This window comes from Rhinichthys klamathensis, unplaced genomic scaffold, assembly GCF_029890125.1.
Source record: "Rhinichthys klamathensis goyatoka isolate OS25496 unplaced genomic scaffold, OSU_Roscu_1.1 h1tg000783l_1, whole genome shotgun sequence".
Lineage (NCBI taxonomy): Eukaryota > Metazoa > Chordata > Actinopteri > Cypriniformes > Leuciscidae > Rhinichthys > Rhinichthys klamathensis.
The window spans coordinates 84,077-106,661 of NW_026607180.1; the positions used below are offsets into that span (position 1 = coordinate 84,077).

Below are 22,585 nucleotides of genomic sequence, written 5' to 3' on the forward strand. Positions count from 1 at the left end.
CTGTGTTTGACGTCACAGTGTGCGCCGATATCCGCTGTGTTTGACGTCAGAGTGTGCGCCGTTATCCGCTGTGTTTGACGTCAGAGTGCGCGCCGTTATCCGCTGTGTTTGACGTCAGAGTGTGCGCCGTTATCCGCTGTGTTTGACGTCAGAGTGCGCGGCGTTATCCGCTGTGTTTGACGTCAGAGTGCGCGGCGTTATCCGCTGTGTTTGACGTCAGAGTGCGCGGCGTTATCCGCTGTGTTTGACGTCAGAGTGTGCGCCGTTATCCGCTGTGTTTGACGTCAGAGTGCGCGGCGTTATCCGCTGTGTTTGACGTCAGAGTGTGCGCCGATATCCGCTGTGTTTGACGTCCGAGTGTGCGCCGTTATCCGCTGTGTTTGACGTCAGAGTGCGCGGCGTTATCCGCTGTGTTTGACGTCAGAGTGTGCGCCGTTATCCGTTGTGTTTGACGTCAGAGTGTGCGCCGTTATCCACTGTGTTTGACGTCAGAGTGCACGCCGTTATCCGTTGTGTTTGACGTCAGAGTGCGCGGCGTTATCCGCTGTGTTTGACGTCAGAGTGCGCGCCGATATCCGCTGTGTTTGACGTCCGAGTGTGCGCCGTTATCCGCTGTGTTTGACGTCCGATTGTGCGCCGTTATCCGCTGTGTTTGACGTCAGAGTGTGCGCCGTTATCCGCTGTGTTTGACGTCAGAGTGTGCGGCGTTATCCGCTGTGTTTGACGTCAGAGTGCGCGGCGTTATCCGCTGTGTTTGACGTCAGAGTGTGCGCCGATATCCGCTGTGTTTGACGTCCGAGTGTGCGCCGTTATCCGCTGTGTTTGACGTCAGAGTGTGCGCCGATATCCGCTGTGTTTGACGTCCGAGTGTGCGCCGTTATCCGCTGTGTTTGACGTCAGAGTGTGCGCCGTTATCCGTTGTGTTTGACGTCAGAGTGTGCGCCGTTATCCGCTGTGTTTGACGTCAGAGTGTGCGCCGTTATCCGCTGTGTTTGACGTCAGAGTGCGCGCCGTTATCCGCTGTGTTTGACGTCAGAGTGCGCGGCGTTATCCGCTGTGTTTGATGTCAGAGTGTGCGCCGTTATCCGCTGTGTTTGACGTAAGAGTGCGCGGCGTTATCCGCTGTGTTTGACGTCAGAGTGTGCGCCGTTATCCGCTGTGTTTGACGTCAGAGTGCGCGCCGTTATCCGCTGTGTTGGACGTCAGAGTGTGCGCCGTTGTCCGTTGTGTTTGACGTCAGAGTGTGCGCCGTTATCCGCTGTGTTTGACGTCAGAGTGTGCGCCGATATCCACTGTGTTTGACGTCAGAGTGCGCGGCGTTATCCGCTGTGTTTGACGTCAGAGTGTGCGCCGTTATCCGCTGTGTTTGACGTAAGAGTGCGCGGCGTTATCCGCTGTGTTTGACGTCAGAGTGTGCGCCGTTATCCGCTGTGTTTGACGTCAGAGTGCGCGCCGTTATCCGCTTTGTTTGACGTCAGAGTGCGTGGCGTTATCCGCTGTGTTTGACGTCCGAGTGTGCGCCGTTATCCGCTGTGTTTGACGTCAGAGTGCGCGCCGTTATCCGCTGTGTTTGACTTCAGAGTGCGCGCAGTTATCCGCTGTGTTTGACGTCAGAGTGCGCGGCGTTATCCGCTGTGTTTGACGTCAGAGTGCGCTGTGTTTGACGTCAGAGTGCGCGCCGTTATCCGCTGTGTTTGACGTCAGAGTGTGCGCCGTTATCCGCTGTTTGACGTCAGAGTGTGCGCCGTTATCCGCTGTGTTTGACGTCAGAGTGCGCGCCGTTATCCGTTGTGTTTGACGTCAGAGTGTGCGCCGTTATCCGCTGTGTTTGACGTCAGAGTGTGCGCCGTTATCCGCTGTGTTTGACGTCAGAGTGCGCGCCGTTATCCGCTGTGTTTGACGTCAGAGTGCGCGGCGTTATCCGCTGTGTTTGATGTCAGAGTGTGCGCCGTTATCCACTGTGTTTGACGTCAGAGTGTGCACCGTTGTCCGTTGTGTTTGACGTCAGAGTGTGCGCCGTTATCCGCTGTGTTTGACGTCAGAGTGTGCGCCGATATCCACTGTGTTTGACGTCAGAGTGCGCGGCGTTATCCGCTGTGTTTGACGTCAGAGTGTGCGCCGTTATCCGCTGTGTTTGACGTAAGAGTGCGCGGCGTTATCCGCTGTGTTTGACGTCAGAGTGTGCGCCGTTATCCGCTGTGTTTGACCTCAGAGTGTGCGCCGTTGTCCGTTGTGTTTGACGTCAGAGTGTGCGCCGTTATCCGCTGTGTTTGACGTCAGAGTGTGCGCCGATATCCCCTGTGTTTGACGTCAGAGTACGCGGCGTTATCCGCTGTGTTTGACGTCAGAGTGTGCGCCGTTATCCGCTGTGTTTGACGTAAGAGTGCGCGACGTTATCCGTTGTGTTTGACGTCACAGTGTGCGCAGTTATCAGCTGTGTTTGACGTCAGAGTGCGCAGTTATCCGCTGTGTTTGACGTCAGAGTGTGCGCCGTTATCCGCTGTGTTTGACGTCAGAGTGCGCGGCGTTATCCGCTGTGTTTGACGTCAGAGTGTGCGCCGTTATCAACTGTGTTTGACGTCAGAGTGTGCGCCGTTATCCGCTGTGTTTGACGTCAGAGTGCGCGCCGTTATCCGCTGTGTTTGACGTCAGAGTGCGCGCCGTTATCCGCTGTGTTTGACGTCAGAGTGTGCGCCGTTATCCGCTGTGTTTGACTTCAGAGTGTGCGCCGTTATCCGCTGTGTTTGACGTCAGAGTGTGCGCCGTTATCCGCTGTGTTTGACGTCAGAGTGTGCGCAGTTATCAGCTGTGTTTGACGTCAGAGTGCGCAGTTATCCGCTGTGTTTGACGTCAGAGTGTGCGCCGTTATCCGCTGTGTTTGACGTCAGAGTGCGCGGCGTTATCCGCTGTGTTTGACGTCAGAGTGTGCGCCGTTATCAACTGTGTTTGACGTCAGAGTGTGCGCCGTTATCCGCTGTGTTTGACGTCAGAGTGCGCGCCGTTATCCGCTGTGTTTGACGTCAGAGTGCGCGCCGTTATCCGCTGTGTTTGACGTCAGAGTGCGCGCCGTTATCCGCTGTGTTTGACTTCAGAGTGTGCGCAGTTATCCGCTGTGTTTGACGTCAGAGTGCGCGGCGTTATCCGCTGTGTTTGACGTCTGAGTGTGCGCCGTTATCCACTGTGTTTGACGTCAGAGTGAGCGCCGTTATCCGCTGTGTTTGACGTCAGAGTGCGCGCCGTTATCCGCTGTGTTTGACGTCAGAGTGTGCGCCGTTATCCGCTGTGTTTGACGTCAGAGTGCGCGCCGTTATCCGCTGTGTTTGACGTCAGAGTGCGCGGCGTTATCCGCTGTGTTTGACGTCAGAGTGTGCGCCGTTATCCACTGTGTTTGACGTCAGAGTGCGCGCCGTTATCCGCTGTGTTTGACGTCAGAGTGCGCGCCGTTATCCGTTGTGTTTGACGTCAGAGTGTGCGCCGTTATCCGCTGTGTTTGACGTCAGAGTGCGCGCCGTTATCCGCTGTGTTTGACGTCAGAGTGCGCGCCGTTATCCGCTGTGTTTGACGTCAGAGTGTGCGCCGTTATCCGCTGTGTTTGACGTCAGAGTGTGCGCCGTTATCCGCTGTTTGACGTCAGATAGTGCGCCGTTATCCGCTGTGTTTGACGTCAGAGTGCGCGGCGTTATCCGCTGTGTTTGACGTCAGAGTGCGCGCCGTTATCCGCTGTGTTTGACGTCAGAGTGCGCGCCGTTATCCGCTGTGTTTGACGTCAGAGTGTGCGCCGTTATCCGCTGTGTTTGACGTCAGAGTGTGCGCCGTTATCCGCTGTTTGACGTCAGATAGTGCGCCGTTATCCGCTGTGTTTGACGTCAGAGTGCGCGCCGTTATCCGCTGTGTTTGACGTCAGAGTGCGCGCCGTTATCCGCTGTGTTTGACGTCAGAGTGCGCGCCGTTATCCGCTGTGTTTGACGTCAGAGTGTGCGCCGTTATCCGCTGTGTTTGACGTCAGAGTGTGCGCCTTTATCCGCTGTTTGACGTCAGATAGTGCGCCGTTATCCGCTGTGTTTGACGTCAGAGTGAGCGCCGTTATCCGCTGTGTTTGACGTCAGAGTGCGCGCCGTTATCCGCTGTGTTTGACGTCAGAGTGTGCACCGTTATCCGCTGTGTTTGACGTCAGAGTGCGCGCCGTTATTCGCTGTGTTTGACGTCAGAGTGCGCGCCGTTATCCGCTGTGTTTGACGTCAGAGTGCGCGGCGTTATCCGCTGTGTTTGACGTCAGAGTGCGCGCCGTTATCCGCTGTGTTTGACGTCAGAGTGCGCGCCGTTATCCGCTGTGTTTGACGTCAGAGTGCGCGCCGTTATCCGCTGTGTTTGACGTCAGAGTGTGCGCCGTTATCCGCTGTGTTTGACGTCAGAGTGTGCGCCGTTATCCGCTGTGTTTGACGTCAGAGTGCGCGCCGTTATCCGCTGTGTTTGACGTCAGAGTGCGCGCCGTTATCCGCTGTGTTTGACGTCAGAGTGTGCGCCGTTATCCGCTGTGTTTGACGTCAGAGTGTGCGCCGTTATCCGCTGTTTGACGTCAGATAGTGCGCCGTTATCCGCTGTGTTTGACGTCAGAGTGCGCGCCGTTATCCGCTGTGTTTGACGTCAGAGTGCGCGCCGTTATCCGCTGTGTTTGACGTCAGAGTGCGCGCCGTTATCCGCTGTGTTTGACGTCAGAGTGTGCGCCGTTATCCGCTGTGTTTGACGTCAGAGTGTGCGCCGTTATCCGCTGTTTGACGTCAGATAGTGCGCCGTTATCCGCTGTGTTTGACGTCAGAGTGATCGCCGTTATCCGCTGTGTTTGACGTCAGATTGCGCGCCGTTATCCGCTGTGTTTGACGTCAGAGTGTGCACCGTTATCCGCTGTGTTTGACGTCAGAGTGCGCGCCGTTATTCGCTGTGTTTGACGTCAGAGTGCGCGCCGTTATCCGCTGTGTTTGACGTCAGAGTGTGCGCCGTTATCCGCTGTGTTTGACGTCAGAGTGCGTGCCGTTATCCGCTGTGTTTGACGTCAGAGTGTGCGCCGTTATCCACTGTGTTTGACGTCAGAGTGTGCGCCGTTATCCGCTGTGTTTGACGTCAGAGTGTGCGCCGTTATCCGCTGTTTGACGTCAGATAGTGCGCCGTTATCCGCTGTGTTTGACGTCAGAGTGCGCGGCGTTATCCGCTGTGTTTGACGTCAGAGTGCGCGCCGTTATCCGCTGTGTTTGACGTCAGAGTGCGCGCCGTTATCCGCTGTGTTTGACGTCAGAGTGCGCGCCGTTATCCGCTGTGTTTGACGTCAGAGTGTGCGCCGTTATCCGCTGTGTTTGACGTCAGAGTGTGCGCCGTTATCCGCTGTTTGACGTCAGATAGTGCGCCGTTATCCGCTGTGTTTGACGTCAGAGTGAGCGCCGTTATCCGCTGTGTTTGACGTCAGAGTGCGCGCCGTTATCCGCTGTGTTTGACGTCAGAGTGTGCGCCGTTATCCGCTGTGTTTGACGTCAGAGTGCGCGCCGTTATACGCTGTGTTTGACGTCAGAGTGCGCGCCGTTATCCGCTGTGTTTGACGTCAGAATGTGCGCCGTTATCCGCTGTGTTTGACGTCAGAGTGCGCGCCGTTATCCGCTGTGTTTGACGTCAGAGTGTGCGCCGTTATCCGCTGTGTTTGACGTCAGAGTGCGCGCCGTTATACGCTGTGTTTGACGTCAGAGTGCGCGCCGTTATCCGCTGTGTTTGACGTCAGAATGTGCGCCGTTATCCGCTGTGTTTGACGTCAGAGTGCGCGCCGTTATCCGCTGTGTTTGACGTCAGAGTGTGCGCCGTTATCCACTGTGTTTGACGTCAGAGTGTGCGCCGTTATCCGCTGTGTTTGACGTCAGAGTGCGCGCCGTTATCCGCTGTGTTTGAAGTCAGAGTGTGCGCCGTTATCCGCTGTGTTTGACGTCAGAGTGTGCGCCGTTATCCGCTGTGTTTGACGTCAGAGTGTGCGCCGTTATCCGCTGTGTTTGACGTCAGAGTGCGCGCCGTTATCCGCTGTGTTTGACGTCAGAGTGTGTGCCGTTATCCGGTGTGTTTGACGTCAGAGTGTGTGCCGTTATCCGCTGTTTGACGTCAGATAGTGCGCCGTTATCCGCTGTGTTTGACGTCAGAGTGTGCGCCGTTATCCGTTGTGTTTGACGTCAGAGTGTGCGCCGTTATCCGCTGTGTTTGACGTCAGAGTGTGCGCCGTTGTCCGCCTACCGGAACCGGTAATAACTTTTTGTTAGGCTTCTGATTGGCCAACGTGGCTTTGCGGTTAGGGTTAAATCGCCGCCTGGCATGTGTGGACGGGATTTCTCTTTAAACTGTAATGTTTATTTAACCTGGAAAATTTGTTAACATTAAGTGCAACTGGAACATTAATTTACAATAGATTCAAATAAAGCATTATATAATAATGAGGACTTTGCCTCCTCATTTCAGAAAAGCACTGCATGCCACTGACATACAGATCAAATGATCAAGTCTTCTGGATACTTTTTTGTATAATGCACTGTGTGTATATAATTGTATGGTAATCTGAAACTGTTGCAGATAACACAGCTAGCATTCTGGCACGGCGGAGCACCTTCACCCAACATGACCGCACACACTATTATCTTCCAGTGGTGATCAGAGACAGCGGATCCCCCATTCTGTCCAGCACCACCACTCTCACCATCAGGGTGTGTGTGTGCCAGCCGAACGGTCACTGTCCATCAGCTGGTGTTGAAGCCCAGGCGCTCGCTCTGGATCTCAACATGCAGATTCTACTGGGCCTGTCCGTTTGCCTCATCACACTTGCAGGTGAGGCTAAATGAGAAGTGGCACTATGCAATTATGACCATCTGATTCTAAGGGAATCTTTTAAAAGTGGTACATAGCCCAGGATAGATTTCTCCATTTGTCTTTAATTGTGGGATACATTTGAGGTTGCATTAGTACTGAATCACAAGACTCTCTTTTCTAGCAGAGCTTTTGTGTTAATGAGGGAATATTCTTCAAACTTCAACCAGGCAAGTATGACAGCAGTGAACAATCTAATAAGCTCTCATAATCAATATACTGATATACCAGTGTGACCTCACACTAATATAATAACATTGATGCTTGATCAAGTGTCATAATGCTAATTACATACTGTACACAAATGAGACTGCATATATAATTTGCAGATGTGCAATATTGGGTATAACATAATGAGCATTCTTCAAAGTCAGTCGTTAAATAGACCTAATCTAGGTCTAATGAAGACTTGTGATCTTCACCATACCTAATCTAGATAAATAGTATCACCAAAAGTTTGAGCATGTATTACAATGATTCGTTTTCTGTCGATAAAGGTATCCAAACAGTTGCTCACCTGTCTAATAAAACACATCATTTATTTAACCCTCTGGGGTCTGAGGTGTTTTCGGGGTCCTTGAGATGTTTTGGCATGCTCTGACATTTGTGCTTTTTTCAGTTGCTTATAAACATATTAATGGCACAGGTGAAATTACACTCTATATAGCACACACAGGGCTACCATAATATGTGAGCAACATGTATGTACATGTTTGTATTTTTTAGAGAATATTATGCGTGGTTATTGAAAAAACTAAAAAATAAAGTTTATAATATAAGGCCACAAATAACATACTAAATATTTGTCCACAAGACTTTTGACTAGTGGATGTTATCGCCTAGAGTTTTTGCTTCAAATTGATCTGAAAATCATTCTGCCTTATCATTCACATAAAACAATAGATTGTTTTAAATTGTGAAAAACATTTTTTTGTTTGCAAAGGCAATATGCGGATGGGCGGAACGGCCCAACCCCCTCATGAATAATTAGGCAGTTCTCACCTGAGCAGTCTGCATACTAATGAGCCTTTCATTCAGGGGTGTCACACAAGAAAGAATGCAAGGACAATATATATACACTACCGTTCAAAAGTTTGGGGTCAGTGAGAATTTTATTTTTATTTTTTGGAGGAAAGAAAACAATACTTTTATTTATCAAGGAATAATTAATTTGATCGAAAGTGACAGTAAAGACATTTATAATGTTACAAAAGTCTTTTGAACTTCCTATTCATCAAAGAATCCTAAAACAAACAAAAAAACTGTACAACTGACTGACCAACATTTGTTTCAACATTGATAATAATAATAAATGTTTCTTGAGCATCAAATCCTCATATTATACTGATTTGTGAAGGATCATTTGACACTGAAGACACTGACACTGGTGATGCTGAAAATTCAGCTTTGATCACAGGAATAAATTACACTTTACTATATATTCACACAGAAAACAGCTGATTTACACTGGAGATAATATTTAATACTATAACTGATTTTTGTTGTATTTTTAATCAAATAAGCGCAGCCATGGTTAGCAGAAGAGAATTCTTTTAAAAGTATTTAAAATCGTACCGACCCCGAACTTTTGAACGGTAGTGTATATAAATAAAATGTTTATACACACACACACACACACACACATATATATATATATATATATATATATATATATATATATACAAACAATCAAAATTTAAATGAAAGCCAAAAGCACATTTATAGTCACACCTTTTAGCCATCCACATACCATTTTTAGCCATCCACCGCGGTAAAAATAAACCAGTCGCATTGCAAAGTCGTTCGCGAAATGACCGCCAGGTGGCGCAAAGGGACATTTAGCAAAACGTAAGTGGGGCTAATGTCTATTAACAGTAGCCTAAGGATGAAATACTACAAGTTATGGTAATTTCCAAATAAGCCTACAACAAATTGTTGGTCATACAGATAAGATATAATCTTTTAAAACTTTAAAAGGCTAAAGTAGGCCTACACTCTCACAGGCTAAAGACAAAACGTTTTCTCGCTCATGTCAGAAACAGACGTTTGGGTATTTCTCAGAGAGAAAATTCATAGCTGAGCGGTAGAACTTACGGTTCATCACCAAGATGACACGGGTTCAAATCCCGCACAAACATGGTCTGCTGTAAATTTTATGTTTATTATTGCAAAGAGATTTGTCTAGCTCTAAAACTCTGTTACACCATACAGTTTTTTTTTTTTGCTTATATTTATAAAATACAATTATCATGCATTTCCATTTCACACTAAGTAAAAATACAAAAAAAACAAAATAGTATCCAACAGAACGACTTTGCATCTGTATAATAATAGGCTACCAATCGTAATTTCAAAAGCAGTTCTGTAAAAAAATAAATTATATATAGCCTATATATATAGGCTATATATATATTATTTTTTTTATTCCAGGCTCTCATGCCACACCCCCGATTTCTCACGCTGAAGTGTCAACCCGGTCGGTCAAATTCCTGAAGGATATAGTTTATCTATAGATACCTGTTGAGCCACTCGTGATCGACTAGTTATTATACCGCAAATTAGTTAAAATATCCCGTAATCTATCTAGAGCGAGCGTGCATGCGAGACAGATATTGTGCTCCAAACCGTGCGCGCGCATGGCAGAGAGGTCTGTTCCCTAACCTAGAGTTTTTAAAAACATTGTTTTAAGTAAAGTGTGATTTGCCAGGGGGGATTGTGATTTCCTTCTGGTCTAAACATCCCTGCTTCTGCTGAATTATTTTAATCCCCACACCCCTCCCTCCACAGCTAATCAATGCTATAGGCTACTTCACCAATATCAAATATATAAAATAGAGATATGCAACAGGCACGTTTAAACGACAAACAATAAAATCAAAACCAGCGTTTCAGTTGTTCATTAGTTCCAGTGGCCTTAATGCATGCACGGCTTTTCAAATTTCACAAAGCGTGTTGAGATTATTTTGAATGAAATATTGAAGTTTATAATTAAGTGTTTTGGCAGACCACGCCGAGTGGCCCTATGCATTTTTCTAAAGTCGGGTTTTATTCTGGCATGGTGAGTTAGTGTTCGACAAACACGGCGGCGCGTTCATTTAGATTAATTTATTTTTCTCATTATTACAGCTAAAATAACTTAGTAGGCGACTCCGTAATTTTTTGGTCATACAGATAAGAGTAGAGTAGCTTACATCGTTCAAAACTGTAAACTTGTATTCATATTAGGCTAACGACAAAAACAGTATAGGCTATCTGTCGTCTCTGTCTCCGGGAACTGCGCGTAACAAAAATTAACCGAAAGCCACTTCAGCTCAGTCACGATAAGAAATCGGCTATGTCTAAAGCCTTTAAATGTCTAAATATTTAGGCTAATAAATGTTATCTGATTATAGGCTAATCCATATGAAAACTAGAGGAACAGAGGATCTACTCAAACATGCAATGTAAGCGCTTCCCAATGAGAAAATGACAAGAGTGAAAATCTCGCTCTAATTAAATGTAGGCTAAATCGCCCTGAATTAAAATGTAAAAACAGATCAAATAATGTATTTGTCGAAATGTTGCGATATTGTTTCATTTAAGTTCATAATTGTTCTATAAATGTTATTTAATTTAGCAGCATTACCACGAAGCACCGTGTTTCGATATTTATTTGAATAATACAAAATCAAATAAAAACTTAATTCACAAATTGCATGCCTGGTTGTAAGGATCCAAAGATCCCTGTAGAATTTAATATTGAGTTGAACATTTTGTTCATGACAACAAATTAACAAGCGTTTTTTCAGATTATATTTAGTTTTGCTTGGAAAAAGCTGCCCCAAACCAGTTTTATTTCATCAATTATTGAAATAATGAAATATTTAGTAATAAACTTTTATGACAGAAATATCACTAGGCTACATGTAATTCCATTTAATTCCTTCATTATCAACACTGTCTAGAATAGCGATTTAAGTGTGAATTGCGACTTCTCTTTGTGTTAAGTCTAACCTGACTCCGCCAGATGGATTTGCTCCGCATATCCATCTGGAAACCTTCCGTTGAAGTAGTTTTGGTAAGGGGCGAAAATACTGGTTAGCTGATTGGCCTATGTTGGTGATAGACGGGCCAAATCAACCAATCAGATCAACGAAGCATATGACGTACTAACAGAGCGTATCTTTTCCTCTGAGAAAAGCCTCCAGAGCAGTGTTTTGCTCTTCTTTCAGTGAAGAAATACTCTGTAATTCCGATAAAACTTGCTCGATAGCCACGCTGATGCTAGTTTCATCCGCTGAAGCCGACATGTTCTTTAGACTGAACTGACGCGCTTCTCGTTGCGTCACACCTCAACCCGCCTCAAAGCCAACGCTGATTGGACGTTCGTTTGGTGAACTGCTCCCAAATTTTCTTTAACGGAAAGTATCCAGACTGATCTGCGAGTGAAACCTTGAAAGCTCGCGAGATCAGGATGGTCTCACGAGGCTATGTTAAGTCAGCCTCAGACTCCGATAGCCTGTGGGGGGTTGGAGGGACAGTTGCTGGACAAAGGTGTTAATGTTCCTCTTTCATATGGAGAGTGTCGGATAGCCAGCCTGATGAGCAGGCAAAATTATTGTAAGGATAAATCTGTGTCCAAATGTAGGCCCCATATTTTATATAAATTTATAATAGTAGTTTTAGTATATTATAAATATTGTAGTTTATTTATTGTAGCCTATTTAAAGTTTTTTTTTCACACAAAATTTCAATTGAAGTTATTGTACGGTGAATTCAACAAGGCATGCTGTGTCTTTGAAGCAACAATTAAAGGCTAAATAATTTTTTCGTGATTTGTATGGCTGACACACAGCGACATATACAGTAGTATTATCAGAGCGAGGGAGACTAAATAAACTTGTTAAAAAGAGATCCAGCGCGAGAGAGGCAAAGAGAAACGCATGTTTTTAATTTAAATATGTTTCTTTGGACAATTTTCGTTTTGTACTGTTTTAATTGTTTAATTTAGCTGTAATTTCTTTGGCAATACGAATTTAAAATGTCGCAAGAATAAGATTAGCCTAGGGTTTCTTATTTTGCATCGCAAAAGAAATAAACTCTAAACCGATGCAACCCTGTTTTAAATTAAAAAAAAAACTGTCCCGACACTTTATTTAAACCTTGAAATGTTCGAACTTGGTTTCAAACATAAGTCATTTTTGTGTTCTTTTACATTACACAATAATTTAGCAGACTAAAGACGAGCTTCTTCATTTTCATTTTCTGATGCAATCGGCTGACAATCTTCCTTCATCAGTTTTTGTCGTTTGTGCAGCGGCTGCGGTTCTACAGGAATGTAGCAAATTTATGTTGTAATGATAATCAAACAAAACTCTTGACTTTAAATAAGTAAACAGATATAAACAGTTACCTATTTAAGCATCAAGGTGGGAAAATATAAACGTAGGACAACATCGGTTAACAACATGTATGCTACATTGAGATTCGATCTCGGGTCGAATGAAGCTCCTCGAAGCTCGTGTTGTTGCGTTGATCACTGAGCTACTGTCTATTGTAAAGCCTCATTCATGTAGCCTAAATGTTTTTATTGCAATGTTTTATGTTGAAATGTTTTCATTATTTATTCAATTACATTTCAGTAGCCTAATTTCAGTATTGTGATTATGAATTATTTTAACTACATTTCACTTGTTGAATTCTTCTGCTACCAGCTTTCAATCGCTCTGAATCAGCGCGGTGCGGCAGCAGATTACGCATTAGAGAGAATAAACCGGAATAAACAAACACTTTTCAGAGTCTATGATTGTAGCGCCTCTTAGCGGTAAAAGGCAGCAAATACACCACACATTTTACCGCCGCGGTGGAACGGCTGATGTGGGCATTGTCATGGCTTGCCTCGACATTTGCGTTTGAATAGCGCGCGTCCTCCGTGCGCGTGTCAGATTAACGCGTAATGAAGTGTAATGAGCTGGGGAAAAAAATACTGACAGCACTCTCTTTTCATACAGATTGCATAAACTGAGAATATTTGTTTTTTATATAAATTACTTCATTTAAAAGAAGAGAATTTAAGCTTCATAAAGAAAAACCTCTCGTGCCTGTGTGACAAGTAATCGCGGAGTTACAGTTAATCTTAGGACGCGTTTCAGAATGGACTGCACTGACAGAGAGAACGCAGAACTCGCATCATGTTTGTTTTTCTTTATTTGGTGAAAAGCACAACACTTTGTTTTTATTGTGAGTATCCACAAAAAAAATAGAAACTTAACAGGATCTAATGATGTACAACACTTATATGTAAGATCAAAATTAACCGAGTATTTTGAGTCTCTTTTACACTGATAAGAAAAAAAGCGAGACAATCGCGCCGGCGCGATAGCCGACCCCAGGGGGTTAAGCATCTTTGGCGTCTCAAGCATATCAAGACACGAGTATAATGGCGAGCAAACAGCTTTTTGAATCGTGTGTCCCTCCCTGCCCTCGCTACATTAGAGAAATCAGCAATTTTAACAAGTGTCATTTCGTCGCCTGTAAATGACATCATATCCGACGAAATGACACTTGTTTAAATTGCTGATTTCTCTAATGTAGCGAGGGCAGGGAGGGACACACGATTCAAAAAGCTGTTTGCTCGCCATTATACTCGTGTCTTGATATGCTTGTCACAAACAAACAATAAATGGATAAAAAGACAGAGACATTTCACACAGAGCGCTAGCTGAAGGCGCAGAAGCTAACACTGTTTGATTCAGGTGTGCTTTACAGTTTCCCGGTCGATGATGTTTGTCACGCCGTTGGACTGATTTCATTCCTGCTTCACAACACAATAGGCTTGTTCGACTTGAGCCGGCGCTGCACAGAGCGATCGGTGAATGACATGACAGACGGCTCCGTTTGCTTTTCAATCGCTCTCGCAGTACTTTGATGTCATAAACCGATCGGTCTGTGCAGCGTTTTGACACAACACGAGTTCCCTTGAAAGAGAACAACATTTTTCTGAATTCAGTGTACAGTACAACGGCAAAGAGCTTGTTTAGAGCTTCTAAGAGCTTGTGTACATTTTAGACATGTCAAGTTACGACACTGAACACACGGGAAAAAACATTTTTATCAGTCTTTCGTGAATAATGGAGTGTTTTGATAGTATTTTGGGTGCTGGGTCTATACACCATACAACTATACAATTTGCAGAAAGAGAAAGCTGAAAACCATCAGAAGAGCAAAAACAAAAAGAATTAAAGCTGCTAGCAGCATTTAGCGGTGTTCAAGCAGTTAAGGCCTTTAAGGCCGTTAAGCACAAAAACATCAAAAGACATTAAGTTTTATGTAGCAAGCATTTAAACATTGACATCATAGATGGAATAGACCATGTTTTAGCATGATTTACCATGATATACCAAATTTAGTGTGATTTTTCATGATCTACCATGTTCCAGTATGATTTACCATGAATCTAGCATGATTTACCACAGTTTACCATGATTTCCCATGTTATAGGATGATTTACCATGATATACCACATTCTAGAATGATTTACCAGGATTGTAGCATGATTTACCATGATTCATCACATTGCTAGCATGATTTGCCATGATCCACCATGTAATAGTATTTTTTACTATGATTTACCATGTTTCTATCGTGATTTACCATGATTTACCACATTGCTGCATTGATGTGAAGGGCCAATAAAAATGAAGTGATAAACTCTGACAAAAAATGATTGTGTTATAATAGTTAACATGGAAAAACTGGTTTGCTTTAGTGCTTTGATTTACTGTTGAAAATCAAGTGTGTCAAAATGAGAGTGAGACAATAAGTGGTCTTCTACTGCCCTCTGCTGGCCATTCTACTTATTAATAAAGTGTTTTCACAGGTGCTTTTACACTCATATGTAGACATTTGATCACACACACACACACACATACACACAAAGTCATTATATAAATATATTTTAATGGTCTATAAGCATTTAATGTCTTTGCAAGCTATTAATCAGATTATTCAGCATTTATTCAGAAACCTAGGACTACACACACACATTCTGTTGTAGATACAGATATTTGAACTATGTGATGGAAAAAAGAAATGTTTACTGCAATTGTCCTTCAGGATTCATATTTCTCAATGTACTACAATAGTCAGTTTACCATGGTTTGTCTTAGTTTACCTTGATGTTACCTTGTTGTGACCGAATGTTACACAATAATTTATCATGATATACCACATTCTAGAATGATTCAGCAGGATTGTAGCATGATTTACTATGATTTACCACGTTGTTAGCAATTATGTGAAGCTTCAGAACAGTAAAGTGAATTGAAAGACAAAATATGATTGTGTTATTATAGTAATTGTCACATAAGGTTATTTTTTAGTGTCTGAATATATGAATGCAAAAGCACATGTGAAAAGACTATTAATAAGTATAATGTCCAGCAGAGGGTAGTAGAAGACCACTTATTGCTATAGTACCACTTTTATTTTGAACTACTTGGTTTAATCAGTATCAGGGTTTCCGCGGGGTCATAAAAAGTCATAAAACGTCTTAAATTTAATAATAAGAATTTTAGGCAATAAAAAGTCATAAAAACGTCCGGCTTTTCCATACAAGGTCATAAATTACATTTAGCCACATCTTAAATTGATATGCTCATTCATTCATTATCGCGATATAATGTTTTCTCTATAAAACGATATTAAGAGTTCGATAAATGTTAGATCATGTTTATGCGCCAAAAGCGGAACGAAACTCATTTGAACCGCGCGCGCCTCACGGAGCGTTTATCCGCTCGGCTCAAAGTCCAAACGGCAGCGTAGCGCGATCAAGCTCACTAGAGCAGACGCGTTCTTTTACTGTCTATGGTTAACTTTGATCAGTCTCGATCACGAGATCCAGTGAGAAGCACTTGAATTCAGCGAAGAACACAAATGTCTCAGTGATTTAAACCAGTTTAAAGGCAGATGAAACAGCGCTGACGAACAGGAGAAACACTGTGCGCAACTATACAGTCAGAAAGCTTTTCCATCTACACATTTACATCCTTTACCATGGTTTTACTGTAACGTTAGCCTAGTAATATTAACTGCACCATGAAATGTGGGATACATATTGAATTGTATTATATTATTAATGTAGACAATGTATTAAAGGACTAATGGAATATAATTACAGTATTTATGTATTTAGGCTATAGCCTACTGTTTTTCATACATTTCATAAAGATACGTGCCATCAAAGTCAGGCAACACAAACCTGTTTCAAGACTTGAAACAATATCCCCCATTAGCACATGCAGAAACTAAGAAATTAATTTTGAAATAAAGATATTATTTTTGTTAAGGAAAAAATACAAATGTTTGAATGTTCTACCTCAGATTTGTGAAATGTTCACCTGTTTGGCAAGTGTTTGTCATGATATGTTTTGACAATAAAGAGTAGTTTAAAACCACAATTAACGCTCTGGTTTCTACAACTTTCAGTTAGGAACAAAAATCTGCCTTCAAAGTTCAAAGAAATAAAGAATTGACATTTATCGTCATAATTATCGATATTGACTGATATTATCGTGATAAGTGTTGTGTTGTTCCTGTGTTATTGATACTTAGGAAAAGGGAGACTTCAGTTTGTTACTCTTAAGAAAATGGAACCTTTAAATAATTAAACTTATTACTTTTAATGAAAGTCAATAAAAAAAGACTTTTGAAAGGAAGTTATTTTTCGTAATTCGAGTAGGTCATAAATTTAAATAATATTGGTCATAAAAAGGTCTTAAAAGGTCTTAAATTTGACTGACTAAACCCTGCAGAAACCCTGAGTATTGTGCACTAAAGCAAACCAGTCTTTCAATGTGAATACCATTATGCATGCTTACACACACACACAAACACACACACACACACACACACAATTGTGGGTTATGATATTGTGAAAATCTCTTTTTGTGGTCCTTAAGCATTTCAGATATTTATTTGTGATGTAAAAATATTAAACTTTCTAATAAATCATTATTTAATATTATATTATAAGCATTTGTTTGTTAGCCATTGCTGAAAACTGGTTAAAAAAGATTAAAAATATCTAATGCTGTTGCTCCCTCTAGTGGACAACAGCGGTTTTACAGCCTACATAAACGGTTGAAATGAATGACAGGAAATTCGTTTTTTTTTTTTACTTATATCTCGGGAACGAGAAAGTGAAAAAATCTGAAACTCAGAACTTAGATAGGGTTAGAGGAGCCCTCTTGAACAAGACCATCCCCGTGTTGCTGAGTGATTGCTGTCGGGAGTAATGTCCGTTTAAATGCATATCTTTGTGGGCTTATATCTCGGGAATGCCCAGGCCAAATCGCACCAAACTCGAATCGAAGCTAGATGAGGACGAGCCCTTTCCAACAAGCTCTTCCACAAGGATCTAGATGGTGTGGATCAAGAGTTACAGCCGTTTCAAGTTGGGGTTCTCACAGATTAGCGATCCGCGGGGGGGCGCTCCCGAGCCCCGCGACGAAAGATTTGGATCAAGATCCCCGAGAGGACCTTACCATCAAAATTTGAGCGGGCAGAGACTATCCGTTTTCGAGTTATGAGTGAATTCGTGCTTGGGGGGGCGTGGCCCAATGTTTTACTTTCGTTTTGAGGCTTCCTGTGACAATTAATTATAGAGGCAAATTTTGTCTGATTTGTCTGAAATTTTTCAATGCCGTACAGAGTGATATTACACATGTTCTTGACCTTTTTTAAAGAAGATCTGAGCATTCATTTAAGAGATCAGCATTTACAGCCAATACAGGCAATTTGCCATTGGAAATGTATGGTTTTAAAGCTTTTTGACAGTTATAGCGCCAACTATGGTCCGATCTCCATGAAACTTTGCATGCTTCTTCACCATGTTATGACACATATGCTCACCAATTTTTGTTTAGTTCTGAGTTTTTATTTATGATTTATAGGCTTTTGTGTGTATTTGACACGCCCCTTTTCTAAATGACCCTGTTATAGCCATACGAAAAATGCAAAAGTTCAACTTTTTTTCAATGATTATTGATCTAGAGAGTCCAGAGAATTGTCCTAGACTGGTCTGGTTCCGATCGGGCAAAAATCCAGGGACTAGTTCGCAAAAGTAGGTTTTTAACATATTCGTGAATATTTAATGAACGATTTGATTGACAGCAATGGTTCTAGAGGCAAAGTTGTTCATCCTGAGGAGATCTATCAAATGATATGCATATTTTCGGGATGTGTGCAACACCACGTGATTACAGAGCCGTAAAACTCGTTAGCGCCAACTAGTGGCCAATTTCTTTCAAAACTCTTACAGACCTCTTGGGCCATGAGTCAAACATGTCCGTCAAGTTTCGTTCCGATTGGCCTCCGTTAACCTCGTGTAATAGGTGCTCAAATTCATTGGCCGATGGCGGCCATGTTTTTTGAGTTACACCAATTTCCTCATACACATACATGGCACCTTGGACCAAGACACTGCATACCAATTTTTAAGTCAATCGGACTAACGGTCAGGTGGTCATAGCCCGATTTAGGTTTTTTGTGTGTTATAGCGCCACCTAGTGTTAGGTCGACGCGATTTTTTTACTGTGACCTCAGATTGAACTCATACACATGTGTTCCAAGATTGGTGAAGATATCTCATTTACTTCTCGAGTTATAGCCATATTAGTAAAATAGGCTCCTCCCACAACGATCATTTTACTCCCCCTAGCGACCGTGAATCGAAAATTCAACTTTTTTTCAATGATTATTGATATTCAGACTCCAGAGAACATGTATGCATTTGTCTGGTTTTGATCGGGCGAAAAACCAGGGACTAGTTCGCAAAAGTAGGTTTTTGACAAAATTCAAAATGGCGGAAAAATTTGCATACCGGAAATGAAATCGGAGATATAGGTTTTGTTCTTCAGGCCTCCAGCTTTCCAATGATATAAGACACTTGAGTCTACGACATACGGTTTAGGAGTTATGAGCAGTTTCGCGCAATTGATTGCTGTAGCGCCACCTATAGGCCAATCGGGGTCATACTTTCTGAGGCTCTCCTCGATTTTTGTACTACCATCTGACAAAGTTTCAGAGCTCCAGCACTTACGGTTTGTTCTGCACGATGCGTTTTACGGCAGAAGAATAATAATAATAATAATAATAATTAAAGCTGCTAGCAGCATTTAGCGGTGTTCAAGCAGTTAAGGCCTTTAAGGCCGTTAAGCACAAAAACATCAAAAGACATTAAGTTTTATGTAGCAAGCATTTAAACATTGACATCATAGATGGAATAGACCATGTTTTAGCATGATTTACCATGATATACCAAATTTAGTGTGATTTTTCATGATCTACCATGTTCCAGTATGATTTACCATGAATCTAGCATGATTTACCACAGTTTACCATGATTTCCCATGTTATAGGATGATTTACCATGATATACCACATTCTAGAATGATTTACCAGGATTGTAGCATGATTTACCATGATTCATCACATTGCTAGCATGATTTGCCATGATCCACCATGTAATAGTATTTTTTACTATGATTTACCATGTTTCTATCGTGATTTACCATGATTTACCACATTGCTGCATTGATGTGAAGGGCCAATAAAAATGAAGTGATAAACTCTGACAAAAAATGATTGTGTTATAATAGTTAACATGGAAAAACTGGTTTGCTTTAGTGCTTTGATTTACTGTTGAAAATCAAGTGTGTCAAAATGAGAGTGAGACAATAAGTGGTCTTCTACTGCCCTCTGCTGGCCATTCTACTTATTAATAAAGTGTTTTCACAGGTGCTTTTGCACTCATATGTAGACATTTGATCACACACACACACACACACATACACACAAAGTCATTATATAAATATATTTTAATGGTCTATAAGCATTTAATGTCTTTGCAAGCTATTAATCAGATTATTCAGCATTTATTCAGAAACCTAGGACTACACACACACATTCTGTTGTAGATACAGATATTTGAACTATGTGATGGAAAAAAGAAATGTTTACTGCAATGGTCCTTCAGGATTCATATTTCTCAATGTACTACAATAGTCAGTTTACCATGGTTTGTCTTAGTTTACCTTGATGTTACCTTGTTGTGACTGAATGTTACACAATAATTTATCATGATATACCACATTCTAGAATGATTCAGTAGGATTGTAGCATGATTTACTATGATTTACCACGTTGTTAGCAATTATGTGAAGCTTCAGAACAGTAAAGTGAATTGAAAGACAAAATATGATTGTGTTATTATAGTAATTGTCACATAAGGTTATTTTTTAGTGTCTGAATATATGAATGCAAAAGCACATGTGAAAAGACTATTAATAAGTATAATGTCCAGCAGAGGGTAGTAGAAGACCACTTATTGCTATAGTACCACTTTTATTTTGAACTACTTGGTTTAATCAGTATCAGGGTTTCCGCGGGGTCATAAAAAGTCATAAAACGTCTTAAATTTAATAATAAGAATTTTAGGCAATAAAAAGTCATAAAAACGTCCGGTTTTTCCATACAAGGTCATAAATTACATTTAGCCACATCTTAAATTGATATGCTCATTCATTCATTATCGCGATATAATGTTTTCTCTATAAAATGATATTAAGAGTTCGATAAATGTTAGATCATGTTTATGCGCCAAAAGCGGAACGAAACTCATTTGAACCGCGCGCGCCTCACGGAGCGTTTATCCGCTCGGCTCAAAGTCCAAACGGCAGCGTAGCGCGATCAAGCTCACTAGAGCAGACGCGTTCTTTTACTGTCTATGGTTAACTTTGATCAGTCTCGATCACGAGATCCAGTGAGAAGCACTTGAATTCAGCGAAGAACACAAATGTCTCAGTGATTTAAACCAGTTTAAAGGCAGATGAAACAGCGCTGACGAACAGGAGAAACACTGTGCGCAACTATACAGTCAGAAAGCTTTTCCATCTACACATTTACATCCTTTACCATGGTTTTACTGTAACGTTAGCCTAGTAATATTAACTGCACCATGAAATGTGGGATACATATTGAATTGTATTATATTATTAATGTAGACAATGTATTAAAGGACTAATGGAATATAATTACAGTATTTATGTATTTAGGCTATAGCCTACTGTTTTTCATACATTTCATAAATATACGTGCCATCAAAGTCAGGCAACACAAACCTGTTTCAAGACTTGAAACAATATCCCCCATTAGCACATGCAGAAACTAAGAAATTAATTTTGAAATAAAGATATTATTTTTGTTAAGGAAAAAATACAAATGTTTGAATGTTCTACCTCAGATTTGTGAAATGTTCACCTGTTTGGCAAGTGTTTGTCATGATATGTTTTGACAATAAAGAGTAGTTTAAAACCACAATTAACGCTCTGGTTTCTATCAAATGATATGCATTTTGTGGGGTTGTGTGCAACACCACGTGATAACAGAGCCGTAAAACTAAAAGTTAAAACTAAGAAAGCCTTCAAAGTTCAAAGAAATAAAGAATTGACATTTATCGTCATAATTATCGATATTGACTGATATATTATCGTGATAAGTGTTGTGTTGTTCCTGTGTTATTGATACTTAGGAAAAGGGAGCCTTCAGTTTGTTACTCTTAAGAAAATGGAACCTTTAAATAATTAAACTTATTACTTTTAATGAAAGTCAATAAAAAAAAGACTTTTGAAAGGAAGTTATTTTTCGTAATTCGAGTAGGTCATAAATTTAAATCATATTGGTCATAAAAAGGTCTTAAAAGGTCTTAAATTTGACTGACTAAACCCTGCAGAAACCCTGAGTATTGTGCACTAAAGCAAACCATTCTTTCAATGTGAATACCATTATGCATGCTTACACACAACACACACACACACACACACACACACACACACACACACACACACACACACACACACACACACACACACACACACACACACACACACACACACACACAATTGTGGGTTATGATATTGTGAAAATCTCTTTTTGTGGTCCTTAAGCATTTCAGATATTTATTTGTGATGTAAAAATATTAAACTTTCTAATAAATCATTATTTAATATTATATTATAAGCATTTGTTTGTTAGCCATTGCTGAAAACTGGTTAAAAAAGATTAAAAATATCTAATGCTGTTGCTCCCTCTAGTGGACAACAGCGGTTTTACAGCCTACATAAACGGTTGAAATGAATGACAGGAAATTCGTTTTTTTTTTTACTTATATCTCGGGAACGAGAAAGTGAAAAAATCTGAAACTCAGAACTTAGATAGTGTTAGAGGAGCTCTGTTGATCAAGACCATTCCGGTGTTGCTGGGTGATTGGGGGCGGGAGTAATGTCCGTTTAAATGCATATCTTTGTGGGCTTATATCTCGGGAATGCCCAGGCCAAATCGCACCAAACTCGAATCGAAGCTAGATGAGGACGGGCCCTTTCCAACAAGCTCTTCCACAAGGATCTAGATGGTCTGGATCAAGAGTTACAGCCGTTTCAAGTTGGGGTTCTCACAGATTAGCGATCCTCGGGCGGGCGGGGGGGGGCGCTCCCGAGCCCCGCGACGATAGATTTGGATCAAGATCCCCGAGAGGACCTTACCATCAAAATTTGAGCGCGCAGAGACTTTCCGTTTTCGAGTTATGAGTGAATTTGTACTTGGGGGGCGTGGCCCAATGTTTTACTTTCGTTTTGAGGCTTCCTGTGACAATTAATTATAGAGG

At 42.0% G+C, this 22,585-nt stretch overlaps 1 protein-coding gene across 4 annotated transcripts in view; it reads left to right on the plus strand.

The window, feature by feature from the left end:
* Window positions 1-22,585, plus strand: part of cdh19 (cadherin 19, type 2) — a 78,038-nt gene that overhangs the window by 44,737 nt on the left and 10,716 nt on the right. Inside the window, exons 11-12 of one of the 4 annotated variants that reach the window (XM_056243265.1) lie at window positions 6,595-6,846; window positions 7,010-7,055. In XM_056243265.1, the coding sequence (XP_056099240.1) occupies window positions 6,595-6,846; window positions 7,010-7,026 (269 nt within the window). In that variant the 3' untranslated portion in view covers window positions 7,027-7,055. The remainder of the gene's footprint in view (window positions 1-6,594; window positions 6,847-7,009; window positions 7,056-22,585) is intronic. The other 3 variants (XM_056243266.1, XM_056243264.1, XM_056243263.1) reach the window with 3 other exon arrangements.